This window comes from Caloenas nicobarica, chromosome 16 (assembly GCF_036013445.1).
Source record: "Caloenas nicobarica isolate bCalNic1 chromosome 16, bCalNic1.hap1, whole genome shotgun sequence".
Lineage (NCBI taxonomy): Eukaryota > Metazoa > Chordata > Aves > Columbiformes > Columbidae > Caloenas > Caloenas nicobarica.
Window position 1 is genome coordinate 6,474,580 of NC_088260.1, and position 17,015 is coordinate 6,491,594.

At 52.6% G+C, this 17,015-nt stretch overlaps 1 protein-coding gene across 4 annotated transcripts in view; it reads left to right on the forward strand.

Annotated features, from left to right (window-relative positions):
- The window catches only part of MYO18B (myosin XVIIIB), a 61,030-nt gene extending 55,526 nt beyond the window's left edge, over nt 1-5,504 (forward strand). For 2 of the 4 annotated variants that reach the window (XM_065646134.1, XM_065646135.1), the window contains exon 42: nt 2,802-5,504. In XM_065646134.1, coding sequence (XP_065502206.1) covers nt 2,802-4,068 — 1,267 coding nt within the window. In that variant the 3' untranslated portion in view covers nt 4,069-5,504. The remainder of the gene's footprint in view (nt 1-2,801) is intronic. The other 2 variants (XM_065646132.1, XM_065646133.1) reach the window with 2 other exon arrangements.
- The last annotated feature ends 11,511 nt before the right edge of the window (nt 5,505-17,015 follow it).

Genomic DNA, 17,015 nt, shown 5'->3' on the forward strand with positions numbered 1-17,015 from the left:
CAAGCCATGGGAGTTATTGCCAGCACATCAGCCCTTAGCCTGGGATGTGTGGGGGAGAAAAGGATGCTGCAGGATGAGATGGGACTGTCCCGCATGTGTGCTGTCTTGAGTATGGCCAAGAGGATGATAGCCCTGACTTTGGTGGGGTATTTTTTTGGTAGCCATCAGGGTACAGTTAAAAGAACAAAAGATCAGGATGCTGGTACAGCGGTGTGGGGTGCAGCTGTGGTGGCACAGCGTGACCGGTGGCGGGGGACAGCAGCCTGGCCTCCCCAGCAGCGGCGGCACCAGCCTCTGGGCTTGTTCCATCAGAAACGTGTTGCATGGGAGAAATTACCTTGTGGCGCTCAAGTTCCTTTTGCAGAAATTAATTAGTTGAAACAGACGGGTGATTTCACTGCACCTGTGGTGCTGCCGCCCTCACATGTGCAGGGGTGTGCTGCGGTGGCTGTAGCTGGTGCGGGCATAGGTGACAGCTTGAAGCCACTGCAGAGAGTGTCTCCAGAGGTGAGCAAAGCAGGTTTTGGGTTCCTAGGATGGGAAGCAATGGTGGATTTTACTGGAAGGACCCAGGCGTTTTAGCTGCTGGAAAGCAAGAGCAAAAGCATCAAAAGCGGAGAAATCCCTGCAGTGTTTCCCCACCGCGTGGTGCCTTTTCGCTGCTAACATAAACCCTGAGGAGTATTTGCATTTTCATTTAAAATCCAATCAGGCCCCACGTGCGCTCACCAGGCAGCTGCTGCTTCTCGGAGTTAACATGCCGCGACCTTGGCACCGATCTGCCAGCATGGGCACTGCACGTGTCGACTATGGCCTGGGGAGATTTTTTTTTTGTTTTTTGGGGGTTGGAAGGGACCTTCAAAGATGTGGCTTCCCTGGGGAAAGCAGCCCTTTCTATGTGTGCAGTTGGGTTTTGCTTAATGAATGCGGTTCATAGGAGTTGTTGAGAGAGACGAGGATGGATGGGGCGGTCTTGGGCTTCAGCTCTTCTGCTGACAGCCAGGGCACGGGGAGCATGGGCAGGAGATGCTCCATGTCACAGAGGTCCCTGCTGGGAGCCCAGGGGCTGTGGGGACTCGTGCTGGCCACTGGAGCTGGAGAACAATCCCGTGTTTGCAGCTTTCACTCCATTTCAGGCTCTAAAAACTTTCATAAAAATAGCAACTGTGCATCACACTGAACAGCACAATAAATAGCAGCATGTAAACTGTCCGTGTTCACAGGCCATTAGTGTTTCTTACCTCTCATTCTCACTTTTATCTCAGTCTTAAAAACCAAAGAAAAATATCAAAGCTGGCTGTTTAATTTATGAAACCAGTCGTGCAGCAGTCAGTTTACAATGTTATTTGGAAATCTAGAGAGCGATTGGAGCAATTTTCTTACAAATTCTCATGGAAGGATTACACCAGCTATTTAGGTAAGACACAACTTAGGCTCCTAAAAACCATCATTATTGAAATGTCTCAAAGTATTAATCAGCTGTGAGGCTTCAGCAATGTCGGGTGCAGCGGCATGGGCTAGCCCTGGAGGTTGCTGCATTCCAGGGAGATTAAATCTCTGGTTAATTCATTTTGCATTGAATAACCAAACGATCTGGGTTTGTTTAATGAGCTGTGGGCTCAGGGCACAGTGCCAAGCCCTGGGGCCAGGCGGGCACCTGCTCCATTACCCCATTGCTGCTGCGATCGCTTGTGTTTCCCAGCCCTAGAATTTGTCTTCAACCCATTTTGGCATGTAAATTATTTTACGGGTCAGTGGACGCCAGTCCAAACGGGTCCCAGGCCATGGCTGGATTATCCGCTCTCCCTCTATTGCCATGGCAACCCCGACATTCCTGGGGCAGGGTGCTGCATTACTGATGTCAAACTTGACCACTGCTCCCGTGCCTCGAAGCTTGCTGGCCTCCCAGAGATGTATTTATATTTACATTCTGCTGCTTTTCGTTCTCTTTTTCCCTCCTCCTTTCTTCCGCAGACAAATTTGCGTCCCGGCAGCCTGTTCATTAAGGCCGATTCCTGGCTGAGTGATGCCAGGGGCTCTGCAGGTGGGGACAACCTGCTAGCGGTGCCAGCGCTGGGCGCAGCCGTTGTCAAAACCCATCACTGGCAGACGCCCGTGCTCCCCCTGCACCGGCTGCAGCTGCGCAGCAGCTATAGATAGTAACCGCTGTCATTGATGTGCAGCGATGTCCCGAGGAGGGGCACGGTGCAGCGCAGCAGAGCGCCTGCTTTGTTCCAGCCGTGTCCTGGCAAAGGCTCCCTTTGCCTTTCCCTGCAGCGGGACAGGTAGAAAATCCAGTTTTTGGCCCTTCAAGCCAATGTACGTGCTTGGGGGGGATGTAAAGTGTCACATCAGGGGCTTAGTGTAATTTTTCCCTCCCCAGCAGGACTCTGGGTGAAACATGCCCCGCAATTACGTTAAGATGTATTCAGGTGCTCTGTGAGCTGGCTTCATAAAATTTTAGAGGATAATCTTTTGCTTTGACAGAAATAAAATAAATCCTATGAATTGCTGTGATCTGTCAAGGAAAAAGGACATTGGGAGGTATGTGTTGGTTTGGCAGAGCTAAAGGCGGTCACACCACACACCCTATACTATGGATTTAGCCGAGTTGGCTGACTTGGAGTTATTTAAGATAAAATCTTTGGGCATTGTCCAACTGCCTGATGCAGCAGCAGGAGATTACTTTGAGACTACCATGCCAATACTGGCTTCTTGCTGCTCAGTCTTGTCCTTGCTGAACAACATTATGGTCACTGGAAATCGTGCAGCTTAAACTAACACCAGTATCTCTTGTTTAGGGTGAGCAGGGACACCAAGGAACCCACACCAAGCAGACCAGCTTCTTCCCTGAGTGCTGCCAGGTCTGTCGATGCTGCGGATCTGGAGAGGACAAGTCCCTTGCTCGGTGCCAGACGACGGGAACACAGCAAACCTCCGGCAGATGAAGAGGAGCTGGAGAGCCTGAAAAAGCCCATGGATGGGATCGGAGAGACATCCCCATCGGTGCTGCGGCGAGGGGGCTCCCCTGCCCCGGCCGGGGGGTTCCCCAGCCCACGGTCCCCATCGGTGCCAAGGCGGAGGGGACTGTCCCCGGTGCCCAGCGCCTCGGCCGCCCTCTCCGAGTATGTGGAGGAGCTGCGGCGGCAGCGGGGAGCGGAGCGGGAGCCGGGGCTGCTGGCGCTGGGCGATGCTTCCCTCCTCCCCATTTATCGCACCACGGGTGCCGCGGCCCTACGCCGCTGCCGGGCTCTCCCCGTGGCTGAGGATCCCCTGGGGAAGCTGGAGGGGACTCAGCCGGGGGAAGGCGAACGAACCGGTGCCAGCCTCGTGCGCTCCTCCAGCCTGCGCAGCATGGCCTCGGAGCCAGCCGAGCCACCACGCTCGCCGGTGCTGAAAAGAGCATCAAAGTTTGGCTCCTATGACTCCCTCCTGCAAACCGTCGATGGCTCCAGCTGCCGGCCAAGCTCCCCGGCCGTGGGGATGGAGGCGATGGGCACGCTGCGGCTGAGCTCCTGGAGAAGCTGCCTGGAGCCATCGGTGGAAGATGTGGAGGTGGGAAGGGGCTCCGCGGGGCTCCTGAGCTCCCCATCCAGCCCCAGGCTGGGCGAGGGGAGGGGGAGTGACCCCTTCACATGGCGAATCCCCACCCTAAACTACGAGAGGAGAACCAATGTTGACTTCGATGACTTCCTCCCGGCCATCCGCAAATCCCGTTCTACCAGCAGCCTGGCCAAGCCCGGCAGGGACAGGAGGGATGGCCACCGGCCCCTCACCGTCCGCTTCCAGGATGAGGCCATGGCAGGCAGTTCGGCATCCTCTGAGACGAAGGTCATGGCCAAGCGCAGCCCAGCCCCCCAGGAGGACCCCGGGAATGTCTCTGACTCCTCCTCGTCCTCCAGCTCCATCCGCTCCTCCCGCAGCACCGACAGCATCAAGCGCCGGCCCCCAAGGGGAGACAGGGAGGGGAGCAGCACCCAGGGCAGTGGGACAAGCTGCCGGGAGGAGGCTGAGGGGAAGGAAGACGATGTGAACAGCATCATGAGGAAGTACCTGGGAAAAGACTAAGGTAACGGTGCCAAGCCACTGGCCCGCGCTGGCTCAGAGCTGCAGGGTTGCAGCGCTGGCCCTGAGCTGCTGCCCATGCGGTGCCTGCACCAATGCCGGGGGGTGTGTGGGGACAGGGTGCTCCAAGCCAGCGGCTGTCCCCAGGCACTCAAGAGCAGCCCAGGGCAGGCACTGGTCCAGCATCAGCTGCTGGGGTCCCTTGGCCTCCTGGTTTCCCAAAAATAGCGTCCCCCAGCTGCTGCACCCCGCTTGGCAGATATGTTCTGCTGAGACCCTGAGTGCCCCATCCCGGTGCTGGTTTGGTTATTTGGCAGTTTGCTTTCGTTGGACACTGGAGGTCACCCCCTGTTCTGGAGGGGATTCCTGCCTGATTCCCTGGTTTGCAACTGCCTCTGACAGTCACTTGGTTCCAATTTCTCTATTGCAACTGACACTTCCAGAATTAGGATTTATTACTGCAATCCAGGTTTGAAAGCAAAGTCCCTAATGAATGCACCACAACTGTAATTAAGTGTTTAAAATAGATTAGAAAAACATTTTGTAAAACCACTGCCTTTAGAGTAACTTATTGGATGTCAAGCTGTGACCAAATTGACTAAGCCAACACAAGAACGGAACGCGTGTTAATAAAACATTTCTTTCCAGGAAGCACAATTTGCATAATGAAACATCCCACTTTTCTCCAGACTTTGTGTCAATAAACTGCAGCAACTGGCCTCGGCACTGCACTGAGCGAGAAGCCACGACGGGCAAACCACTTCCCCCTCCTTTGGGAAAACATCTGATGGAAACACGTCTATAACCTAAACAGAGACCGACAGTGGCTCCCCAAATTCATGGGGTGCTTTTACAGATGATGAGACTCTCTTTGTTTTTAAACACACTGTGGTTTCTTCGTGCTGCTGCCCTGTTTCCCTTACCACAGCTTTGCTCAGGACCAGCCGCGGGGACAAGGGACTTTCTTGTTCTCCTGCAGTCGTTTGACTCAGGAGTTGGTGCTGTAATTAAAACCCAGTGGCTGTTGTAGATGTCCGATAACGTGCCATGTTGGCCGGGGAGAGTCCACGCTGGAGGAACACCAAAACCCCTTCCTTTTAACCCAAAAGGTGCAGCCCAGATGTCTCACCCCGCGTAGCACTGCTCAAAAATCAGCCAAATGGCCAAAGGTTGCTTTTGGGTCTTGGTTTTCAAATTGAGCTGCACATTGCAGACCAGCTCTCTTTATATACGCTTTTATTTTCTTAGTTTCCAGAGGCTGAGACTTTCTCTGAAGCTTTTATAATTCTGTAGATATTTGCAGATCTGTACATGCTTTCAGGCCTCCTGCCTGTTGGGGACATCTGGGCACATTCCCATGGCATGCGAGGCAGCGCTGCGGTCGTGTGGCAATGGGATGTCTGCTTGGTTTTTACACAATAAAATAGTTGTTTCTTTGACATGAGCCTCTTCTTGTCTTTCCTTTCCTGAAGCGAGAGCAGGTCTGTGTAGCAAAGCGGTGCAGAGCCGGGCACTCCCCACAGCTTGGGGCTTCTCCTCGGAGACCCTCCAGCCTCCCCATCTCTCTGCACTCACAAAAAGCTCATTTTTTCAGCCTCAGCCTTCTTTCCTAGAAGAGATCCAAACTTACTCATTTATCAGAGGTTTGTGGCAAAATTATATCAGTACATGGAAACTAGTTTACAAAAATCCCGTACTCCCTTCTGTGCTGAGCAGCCATGGCCCTCACTGCGTGGGATTCCTGTATGTGCCGTTGATGGGACTCATTAGGTTAATTGTCCAAACGAGCTGGGCAAGCCAATCTAATCTGATTAAAGTTCAGCACTGGTGGGGTGGGAATGCCAGGATGCCCTGGGCAGGCAGATGGGTCCGTGCTGGGGGAGGGATGGGAACGGGGGTCCAGAGCTGTCAGACATGGATCAGGGCAGAAGGCAGACGGACGCACAGGAGGAGCATTATGGCATCGCAGCTCGGTCCCCTCTGCTCCATCCCGGCAGCACCCAGTGCTGAGGGGACATGCCAGCACCTGCGGAGCGTGGGGGCTGCAGGGAAGGGGACCCCTGCTCACCCCGCACAGAGCTGGCCGACGGCACCGGTGGGAGGGACACCCTGAAGGGCACCCAGAACCCATGCAAGGGGTCCAGCCCTGCTCAGCATTGTCACCACCTTTGGCCCCCGGAGTCTGACCTACAAACGCTGGCTGGGTGAGGTCTCACTTTGCGGTTCGCTGTTAATCTAATCTCAAAACGCTACATAAATTGCTCATTATTTGGTGGCTGTAGCAAAATGATTCCTTTGACACTGAGCCTTTGATTTGGAATTACTACAGCAGTGGGTTTGCTGAACATTAAGCTGTTACTATTTAAACTTGGAAAAGAAAAGCAGATTTGTGTGTAATACATTGACTTTTTTTTTCCTTTTGCTTTGCAGGACACAAAGGAAATTGCTCTGTCACTTGAAATGGCTTTGCACATCCTTTAACAACAAACCAGGGAAAAATGACACTCGGACTGGAGCTTTTCAGGCTGAGTCCAGAGAATTGTTTGTCCTTGAAGCAGCCAGAGCAGGAGGAGAGCAACGCTCACGGGCAGCAAGAAGGAGCCATCCATCAGTGCTGGCTGGCAATAAATCCTGTGTGTCTGTGAAAATGCCTGTTCCCTGCCTGCTCCCGATGGCACAGGAGACCAGTGACTGATGGCCAGGTCAGTCTGGTTTGGGATCGTGGCAGTTTATAGCCTGGAGTAGGAGGACAAGAAGAGTTATTCTCTTTGCCCCTGTGTTTTAGCCACATTTACCCGCTTCCAACACAACAGCTGTGCTGTTTGCTGCAGTGAAGGATGGTGCCCACGGGGAGGAAGGTGCAGTTTGGGCAGGGTGCTGTGCCTGGGGGCGGTTTGCTGCCCAGATGTCAAGGTTGCCAGCCCAGCGTGGGGCTGCCTTGCAGGGTACATCCCCATGGGATACCCATGTCACCCTTGCAGAGGGAGGGTGCTGGCAGCCCAGAGCCCTGTGGATGGTGGGTGTCCCTCATCCGAGGGTGTCTTGGAGCCTGGATCAGGCCGGTGCTGTGGGGGCGACCCCCCCAACACCACGGTAGCTGCTGTCCCTTGCCGAGGACGGCAGACACAGGGAAGGGGAAGCATCTCCACATCAGACAGAGAAGCACCAAGGGCTGCCAAGTTCCTAATTAGCATAATTAAAGCATGCTCTTTTCTTCCAGTGTATGTGCCTTCCAAGAGCCTTCATCAGAGAAGCCACCTCTGTGGAGAGCTCCATCATTTGCAAGATGCACGTGTTTCAGGATTGATTGTCCAAAGCCATCCTGCCACTGCCGGTGCATGGACCCAGCTGGTCCCTGACATGTCACATTGTCATCGACGGAGGATCCAATGCCGAAGCGGGTGAGCCAGGCGGGCTCGTGTGCTGTCCCATGCCTGTCACCAGGCCAGGTAATGCAGGGTCCCCACTAGGGGGGGTACCTGGGCTGGCGACCCCCCCATCATCCCCTGAACTGCGATGCCTTTGCAGGAGTTGGGTGTTGGGGAGATGCTCTCAGGGAAGTCAGGGAACTCCCTTGTTACACTTCCAAGTTCATCAGCCGGGTCCATAAACCTGTTTTCAAACAAATAAGCTGTTTTTCCTGGTGCCTACATCTGGAAACCTTCTGCTTTGATACATAACTCTGCTCAGTGGGGTGGCACGTCCTCCCCATGTCCCTTCTGGGGACAGGACCTGGCAGAGCAGCCGGGGCTTCTCCTGTGTGCTGCTGGGGAGGGGACCATGACCGCCCCGCTGCCTGTGCAGGCAGGGCCAGGCAGCGTTGGACTCCTGCCTGCATGTGACAGGAGTCAATTTCACGCCTGTTGGATGCGGGAGTTAATACCCGATTGCTGCCATGCACGGAGCCACTCTGCCGCTTCAACATGTCCCTTCCAAAAGGGAGAGATAATTGAAATTATTCTTCCTGTGGGCGGTTCAGCAGGCATGGGAGCTTCCTCATGCTCTGCTCAGCATTTGCTGTTGTGGCTGGTCTCACATTCAGGGTCTGGTGCCCCGACAGCAGCCAGAGCCCACCTCCGTCACAGAGACTTGCTGGTGACCTTCAAATGGGCTTGGGCTGGGGATTTGGCTCTGCTGTAAGCCAGGGCTGTCAGCACGGCAGAGCTGGGAACAGAAAATAGCCCAGACCTGCCAAAGCGCCACAGCCTTGGCCAACCTCCCTGCGGGAATGGGGAGCAGGGATGGTGCCCCTGTGCCGTGCGGGACCCTGAGGATGACCGCGGCCCAGGTCCCCGCCAGGATGGGGACAGACGGACAGCTGCCCCGTGCTCCTTGACTGCAGTCCCTGCTGGGATAGCAGGGTTTGTGCTCCCTGCCCGGCTCCCGCAGCCGCCTCTCTCCCCAGCTCAGGGCTGAGTGACTGCAGATACAAGGCCATCTGTCAGACATGGGGTTTGTTTCACAGGCTGAATTTTATCCCTGTTCAAGTCCCGCCAGGTTTCCTACACTAGCGCAAGCCAGCCCGCAGCCTCCTGCCGCGCCAGTGACAGTTGTGTGCCATGCTCTAGCGAGGCTCCGGCAATCCTGGCGGAGCCCAGGGCATCCGTGAAGCTGTGAATATTTAACTGCACCGAGCATGCATGTGCCATCACCTCATGCTCATCAAGTGGGCAGAAATCCTGGGGGATAATTTCCTAAAGCTGGGACAAGGACCTGGAGAAAGAGCCAGTGTCTTTAGGCTGAGGCTTTGCTGGGCTCGGCTTAGTCTGGCACTTCTCTCCACAGCCCATCCATCTGCTGTGCAGCCTCCGCGGGAGCTCCTGGGTTTAGAGCTGAGATCTGAATAGCAAATGAGCAGAGGATGTGCCAGGACTGCAGAGCACCTGCGAAGAGCCAAAGGTGCATTTCTGTGACCCCCCAGGAGGCTCCGGTGGGTGATGGGCAGGGACAGGGCTGTCCCTGCTCCCCACACTCATGTGTCTCTGTGTGGCTCCTGGGCTCTCTCTCAACTCAGAAGTTCCAAAATACATGTTATATGCATTATATATATTATATATATAATACATATTATGTATTATCTGTGTCTGTATTATAAAGGAGCTTGATATGTCATCAAATGAACGATGCATTAGGGAAAAACCAGTATAATTATCCTCATTCTATTTTTCAGGTCTCTCTAAACACTTTTGCTTGCACTGTTACAATTGTTAAAATTATTTTTTTGTTTTCTTTTTTTTCTTTAGTGTAGTCCCATGCAGGAGTTTCCTGCATGTATCTAGAGAGATAATTTTTACCATACACTCACTGATGTCCAGCCTTGCTTGTTAAGCAAAACTGCTGCAAAATGAACCTGATTCAATGATGTTCTGCTGGACAGCCAGTGATCATTTGTGGTAATTTCTATTGTGATAAATAATTTATAGCGTCTGAGGACTGACAGCAGGACATTAGGGGACCCTGGGATAGAGGGAGGTTTTTAAAGGGGAAAAAAAAATATAGCAAAAGAAAGTCGCTAGCCTGAGGTTCATTTGCATTCGTGTTGCAGAGCTGCAACATTGGCAATACAAATTCAACCCATCCAGATATCACTTACAGGAACAACTGCAAAATCCAAAACTGGAGCAAACTGTTGATGCTGAAAATGCTTTTCAAAATGAATATTAATATTCTCATCTGCTGGTCGGAGGGGCCAAGGCACAATAACTGTGCCTTGGGAAAGGGGCCCCTCGGAGACGGCTGTAATCCTGGGGCTGGCAGGGGAGGCAATCACACTTCTGCCATTTTTTGTGGATGTTGAAAATAGCTTGAAGTCTTATTATTTTTTGAGACAAAGGTCACGGAGTCTGGTATCTGTCTATTTCAATTACTTTCCAACAGCATAGCCTTTGTCAGCTACAGGATGAAACCATTCTGCCTTGCCAAAGTTTTGAGAGCAAAAGTGGGATTTCACTGGGAACTTGCATGCACAGCGCTGTGCTAAAATCAGGGTGCAGGACAGACCGACAGCCGCTCCGGTGACGGGGGGAGCCGGTGTGCTCCTGTGGCTGGGGGTTCGGGGTGCCCCGGCCTGGGGCTCGCAGCCCCCACTGTCATCGGGAGCGCGGGGGCTCATCTGAGCTGGGGGCCCTGGGGAGTGCAGGCTGGGGTCCAGGGAAATGAGGCTCCATGTGGAAAATGCAAACGTGTGCTTACGGAAAGTGCCAAGAAAGCAACATTTGGGGGTTAAGAAATGGCAGAAAACAGACAGATTTTTCTTCGTGTGAAATTCAGTGAAACGATGTCTGCGAGTTTCACTGAGCGCAAGCTGTGCTGCTTTGATAATTAATTAATATTTGCAGAGAGCTTTGGGATCCTCAGATGAAAGGTGTCAAGGATTATCGCCATGGTAGGTGGCCGATGACAGAGCCGGGGGATGCAGAGGAGCTGCGGGCTGTGCCCCCCACCCTAGGGCTCCCCGCTTTACAGAGCGGACCCGTAACGGGAGCATCCCATAAAGACCTTGAGGGCTTTGCGCTGATGTTCCTGCCCAGAGCCAGGTAACAAGACGGTGGCCACTTTCCCCCGGCACAGTGAGCCAGTGGCCAGCAGCCCCGCCAGCGGCAATGCCCGGCTCCCCCTGCTGCAAGCAACACCCGGGGGGCTGCCAGGTCTGTGCCCTTCAAGCATCTTTGCATTGATGACACCAGTTGTGGTTTTTGAGCCCAAAGCACCCCGCAAATTAAATTATTTATTCATATGATATGTGCTTACAATTGCAAAAGGGATTCACTTAATTGAAAGTGCAGTCAGCATTTTAATAAAACTATAAAAGGGCAAAACGTGCATAAATGGAAGAAAAGTGTTTAATCTCAGAGCGGTTGCTTGATGTTAGTGAGCGCATTTAGCTTCCAATATAGCTAAGCAAATAATACTGAGATCCCATGAGCAAAGAGATATTTTTATCTTTTTGCACAAGCCCTCGGTTTAAATTTGACATTATAATTGTGAATTATGTTAGTTCATTACCATAGCTACAGAAGGCTTTGACCAGCTAGGGGATCGCATTGCTAATGGCGGTGACAGACCGGCCGCGCGCGTGTTGGTGTGACAGCGATCCTGGCACACGCAGGGGCTGCCGTGCCCTGCGCGACACAGCCCCACCAGCACCAGACACCGCGGGCGTGCTATAGAAAATAATCAGAAAATAATCCCTGCTTGTATTTAAGCCACTCAGGTAATGGAGATGGCAGCGATGTGATGAACCTGGCTAATGAAAGGGGCTGATGATCACCTGCCACTGCCCCCCAGCAGCTCCTGGGACATACTCTGCACCAGTGCTGGCTTGGAGGGTGAGAGAGGCTTCTGAGCACCTTTTTTTTTACATTTTGCACCAGCCCAGGGTGCTCCCCTCTCACAGAGGCTATTTTTAAGTCCCGAACTTGTTTTCCAGCTGGAAGGTGCTGCCATGACTGCACTGAGGAAATGTGGAAAGGGGCAAGGAGCTGTGGGTTCGGGCACCAAGGATGCTGCAGTGCAGCCATGCCCAGCCCTGCGCAGCCTCAGGGGATGCAGGACCCCAGAAAGCATTTGCTCGTAGAGCATCAGCAGAACACGGTCCTGGAGCTGCATCCTCCTGATAGCAGCGCTACACTCACACCTCCCCGTGCTCCGGAGCAGCACCCTCTTGCACATCACAGGGGTGCTGGATGAGGGCTGGGGCAAACCGAGGGTCCCCGCAGTCCCACGCCAGGTACAATGGGCAGCGCATCCTCTGTTCGGCAAGTCCCAACAACCGATTAGTCTTTTGCCTTGTGAATACCCTGGAGCAGCCTGTCTGGGCTGTGCAAGCCTGTCTGCCTCCCGATGAATAATACAGCACAGCGGAGAGGTTGCTCAGGAATTATGCTGTGATTATAATTAGTGTGGCAAGAGAAGCAAGGGAAACAGGGATCACAGGGGAGGTGTTCTCCAGGAGTGTGGCAGGAGGGTGGTACATGCACCGCTTTCGAGGTCCCTTCCAATCCCTAACATTCTGTGATTCTGTGAGATGGGGAATCTCTCAAAGCCGGGATTCAAACTCTCCAGCTGAGGAGCTATGAACAGCCTGGTCTCCAAAACCACATTTATATTGCGTGTTGTGGGGAGCTATTGTAACCAAGGAGATTGGGAACGCAGGGAAATGGCTAGTCCCACTCATTGGGTTTTTTTCTTCTTCTCTGCTATTGCACAGAATTGTGTTCATTTTAATAAAGAGGTTGAAAACAGCATAGCCCTTTGCAGGGAGCGACTATTCTTCACAAGGCACACTCAGCTGGCATGTGCTGATATAAAAAGATGGACAACTTTGAAAATCAGCACAGCTAGCGGCTGAAATTCTCAGCGCTCCTCCAGTCATCAAACTTACATCTGAATTGCAGAAATTACCGGGCAGTTTCCAAGCTGCTGAGCACTGCACTGCAGCCCCCGTGTCCCAGCCCCACAGCCAGGACCTGCTCCTTCCCATACACAGAACACAGCATCAATATATTCCTGCCTATGTCAGAATCTACTCCTGCAGAGGAAAGCCGTTATTTAAACATTAATTCCTTGTGGGGGCTCTCCTGCAATAAAGCAGGAGTGCGGAGGTGTTGAAGGAATTATGTTTTTATTTAATCACAGACTAATTATAGGACCACAGCTCTACGGAGCAGCTCTGATTGACTTCCCTGCCCTGACCAGCCCCAGCTCATGGAACAGCAACGCTGTTTGACACCAAGCACCAGCTGGGACGACTCCACATCCCGCACGGCCTCTGCAACTGCGCTGCAGCAGCCCCAGGAGAGCAGCCGCTCATCAGGTTACAAATATATACATATATATATATATATACATAAAAATACATATGTATGTACACAGAGTCCTGCCAGGAGAGCCCCAGCTTGGACGGGGCTCCACTTTCAGGGTAGTTTTGCACAAGGGACTTCAACCTTGTTTTGCTTTAAAGCTTCCACCACTCTCACCAAAGTACAGTTATGCTGATTTTAAGGCCGGAGGGATTCTGCAGGGGCTGGGCTGAACTTCGAGCACCGGCAATTAAAGTCCCCCAGTCACTGCTGGACGCAGTCCAGTCTTTTGTGTTTGAGTAAAGATTCTTCTCGTAATTTGAAAACTTCAAGAGATGGAGAAAGCACCACTTCCCCTTGATAATTTGTTCCAGTGGTTAATTACCCTCACTGTTAGAAATGTGTCCTTTGTTCTAATTTAAATGTCTCTAGCTCCAGCTTCCAGTCATTAGTTCTTGTTATGCCTTCCCTGTTGGATTAAAGAGTCCTTTCAGAGCCCACTTTATCCCCAAAAAGGTTTTTGCACAGAGGATTCAAGGCACCTTTGGATTCTCTTTTTTGCAAAACCACAAAGCTCATGCTCCTCCCTCACCTCTCAAAGGCATTTTTCCAGCTCTCAAAGATTTTTTCCTACCCCTTTTAATTCACACTGCCTTGTTTGCCCAGATCCCTTTTTAATGAAACACAGCTCCCAGCCCTGCCTGGGATGTTCCCCCAGGACCCACAAGCACGGCAGGATGGTGACAAAATGCCCTTGGCCGCATGCTGGGGTGTTTGCTCCGCCACAACGCGAGCACTAGAAGCACATCACAAAGTGCAGCCCTAGGAGTGCCTGGTGAGTTACTTTTTTTCCCTACAGCCTCTACATTATTTTCACATGTGATGTTTTCTGGGACGCAGCCTCCCAGTTTGTGAGCATGGCCTGTATTTCCTGCCTCTACACTGCAACGTCGCCTGGAATTGTATTAAAATGCATTTTTTCTTGGATGGCATTTCATTTACCAAGTAACCCAGATCTCCCTGTTCTTGCAGGACACCAGCGGTCCCAGCAAACGTGGCTGTTGAGCTGCTTTCCAGTGTCCCCCAAACCCTGCAGGACTCAGCCATGTCCTGGAGCTCAAGCCATTTCTAAATCCCGCAGAAGTGCCCTCAGCACCTTCACCATTGAGCTGCTCAGCTCTGGGCGCCACTGCCAGCACTACCAGGTTTAGCATTGGGCAGCAGGGTTTAGTCTCCTCAGCAGGAGCGATGCTGCATTTCCAGGGGGGTCGGGGCAGCCCTGCTGCTCGGGGATCTCCGGTCCCAGCCTGGGAAGCATCAGGGGAACATTCTGCTCTGCTTAACCCTTGTGGCTCTGCCCGTGGCTGCATTGCTGTCATGCAAGGGGTGGCTCGGACACCCTCTGAGGACAGGCAGGGGTGCCTGGGGGGTAACAGTGCATCCCCAGGGCTCTGGCTTTGCAACGAGCACAGACCGATGAGGAGCATCCCCATCCCAGTCTGACCATGACCAGCTGCCACTGCAGTGCCCAGCGCTGGCATTACTCCAGCCTTGCTTGTGATTGCAGCGTTGCAAAGCGGAGGCGTTGTCAGCAATTCTGTGTCACCCCTAACGACGTCCCCAGTGGGCTGCAGTGTCCTTGCCAGCTCAGCGCGCCATGCAAGCAGCACAGCTCTGCTCCTGCCTGCTGACACCAGCAGGGACCAGCCCCCAGGGACACCGTCAGCAAAGCACAGGCTAATTAACAGAGACTGCATCACTCAGCTAGTGCCGGCCTTAACCAGGGCCAGCACAACCCTGGGGTCGTGCTCTCCATTCCCATATCGTGCAGGATTTTGTGTCAGCACCCGGTGACACGCGCAGCACCGGGCTCCCCGTCGGGCTGGGTTTGACATTTGTGAGTGTTCCCCAGGTGGCAGCTGTGGATGATTTCCAGGTCGGGGGATGCCCGCGGAGAGCACGGCTGGGATTACTCACGGCTGTGTACAGACACGGCATCGCTCCTGCTTCCCGGCTGGTGACAAACAAACAAGATGAGAGCACACGACACCTACCACAACACAGGAGGACGCGTGGGGGGTGTTCCTTCAGCAATACGGAAGTTTCTGGCAGTTTCTTTGGGCAAGACAGATGTCAGTTTCTTCCTTGGACACGGCTGGTGCCTCTGCACGATGTGGGCTGGGGAGCTCTGCCCTGCACGGGGGTGGTTCATAAATCATTGATTTATGACTTGTTCAGCCCTCCTCTCACCAGAGCCAGGTCCTTGTGGAAGTGCTCCAGGAGGATCTTTGTGGACCTGCTCCTTCTCAGAGCTATTCCACCCCGGCACCAAGAAGTCAACAAGTAGAAAAAAAATAAGACTCCTACTCACTGCTGCCCACGTGAATCATCATTGGGTCCCACAAGGGCATCAAAGGAAAACACTCAATTTCCCCAGCCCTTTGTATCTTCACTAAAAAAAGAAACCCTGTCTGTCTGCTCGCCCTTGCTCTCGGCTTTGCCGGCGGTGCTGAGCTGCCAAAGCCCCAGCACAAAAGACCTTTGCCAAGCATCTGCAGCCAGAGCAGAAACACAGAATTAACTGTGCTTTCAGCAGCCTTTGCTGCTTTTTTTGCATGTCTTTTTTTCTGCAAAGGGGGAGAAGCACTAGTGGGAAAGGCAGCCTGAGCCAAGAAAACAGCATTTGCAGCAGGGAAGTGACCTGAATGCCATCATCCTGGGGACCTGTCACTCTCTGGCACAGCCCATGCAGCCGAGGCAAGCTCTGGGGACTCAGGTGACTTCGAACCCCAGCAAAAGCCCTTGTTCCCTGTGTCCTCCACTGCTCCCGAGCCCAGCAAACAGCCACCGCTTGCTCCTGGCACAGGGCACACGTGTTGCAGCATGACTGATGTTTGTTCTGTACCAACCCAGGAGCTGAAATAAATTGCAGCTATACAATGAAGAGGCACTTTATTGCTAAGGCATTAGGCAAAGCTAATGTAATCTGAACCGATATTGAATACAAATCCTTGACTGTGAGTCACCCTGCTTTTACATTGTGTTCTGTGGTGGAGGAGCAGCATGCCATCAGAAAGCCAGGCATTAGAAAAAATAAGAAAGGAACATGCTTTTCTTTCTCTCTGTGAAAGACTGCAATGACGACCAAGTCACCCAATCATTGCATTAATTAATAAGTATTTGAAGCCTCCTGAGATTGATTGGATCATTATAACACCAAGTGAAGCCTAAAGAGAACGAACTCCTGGGTGAAGATGGTGCTGATTTCATGTTCACTTTGTCTCTGCGCACTTGCAGAAAAAGAATATCAAAGCCAAGGGAGTTCAGGAGTCCACGGGGAAGAGCCTGCATTATGCCTGGATAATTCATTCTTGCAAGTGGCACAGGACTTTACAACCAGCTCCTGTTCTTTCTGGCTGAAGCCCAGCATGGAGCCGAGCCACTGCACCAGGGCTGAGCTGCAGTGCAAGGACCTCATAGCTGTGGAGACCCAGGAGGTACAGCAATGAGCCGGTCAGGGATGCTCTAACCTGCAACAACCCCTGCCTAGGGCACCCTCAGTGCTCCCTCACTGCTGCTTTCCCCCTGCACAAAACCTCCTATCCAGGCTGGGGGGCCGGGAAGCTTTATTTTCCCAGCCCAGTGCAGCAGCAGGTCCCTTTGATCCCCTCCTGAGACCAGCACTGGGATCCTGCTCAGCACAACATTTGTTTTACACGAGATGATTACAGATGCCACGTTTGTGCATGATGCACAATTAACAACCATAATAGCACTTTGTACTGATGGAGCATCGTTCGTCTCTGGATACAAATGCATTTTTGCAGACGTTGATTAATCAAGCCCCTAAACACTCCCGCAAGGCAGGTGCTATCAATGCGCACAGTGTTAGGTGAGATTTAGAGTCCAGCATGGCCTTGTGCTGAGTTAGGAAATTTCTGCTGCTTACCATACCTGAGGTCAATACTAATGCAGTCCTCAATCCCACAGCCAGCTGGAGGCTGAAAATCTTCCTTCTACACAGCCAAGAATCCTCCCCTGCTCAAGCGCTTGCTTTCCCTTTACCTTTTTATTTCAAGACAAAGCAAACTTGAGTAAATCAAAATAGTGTCTCTGGTCCACCAAAGCCAAGAGCCCCAGAGTCAATCT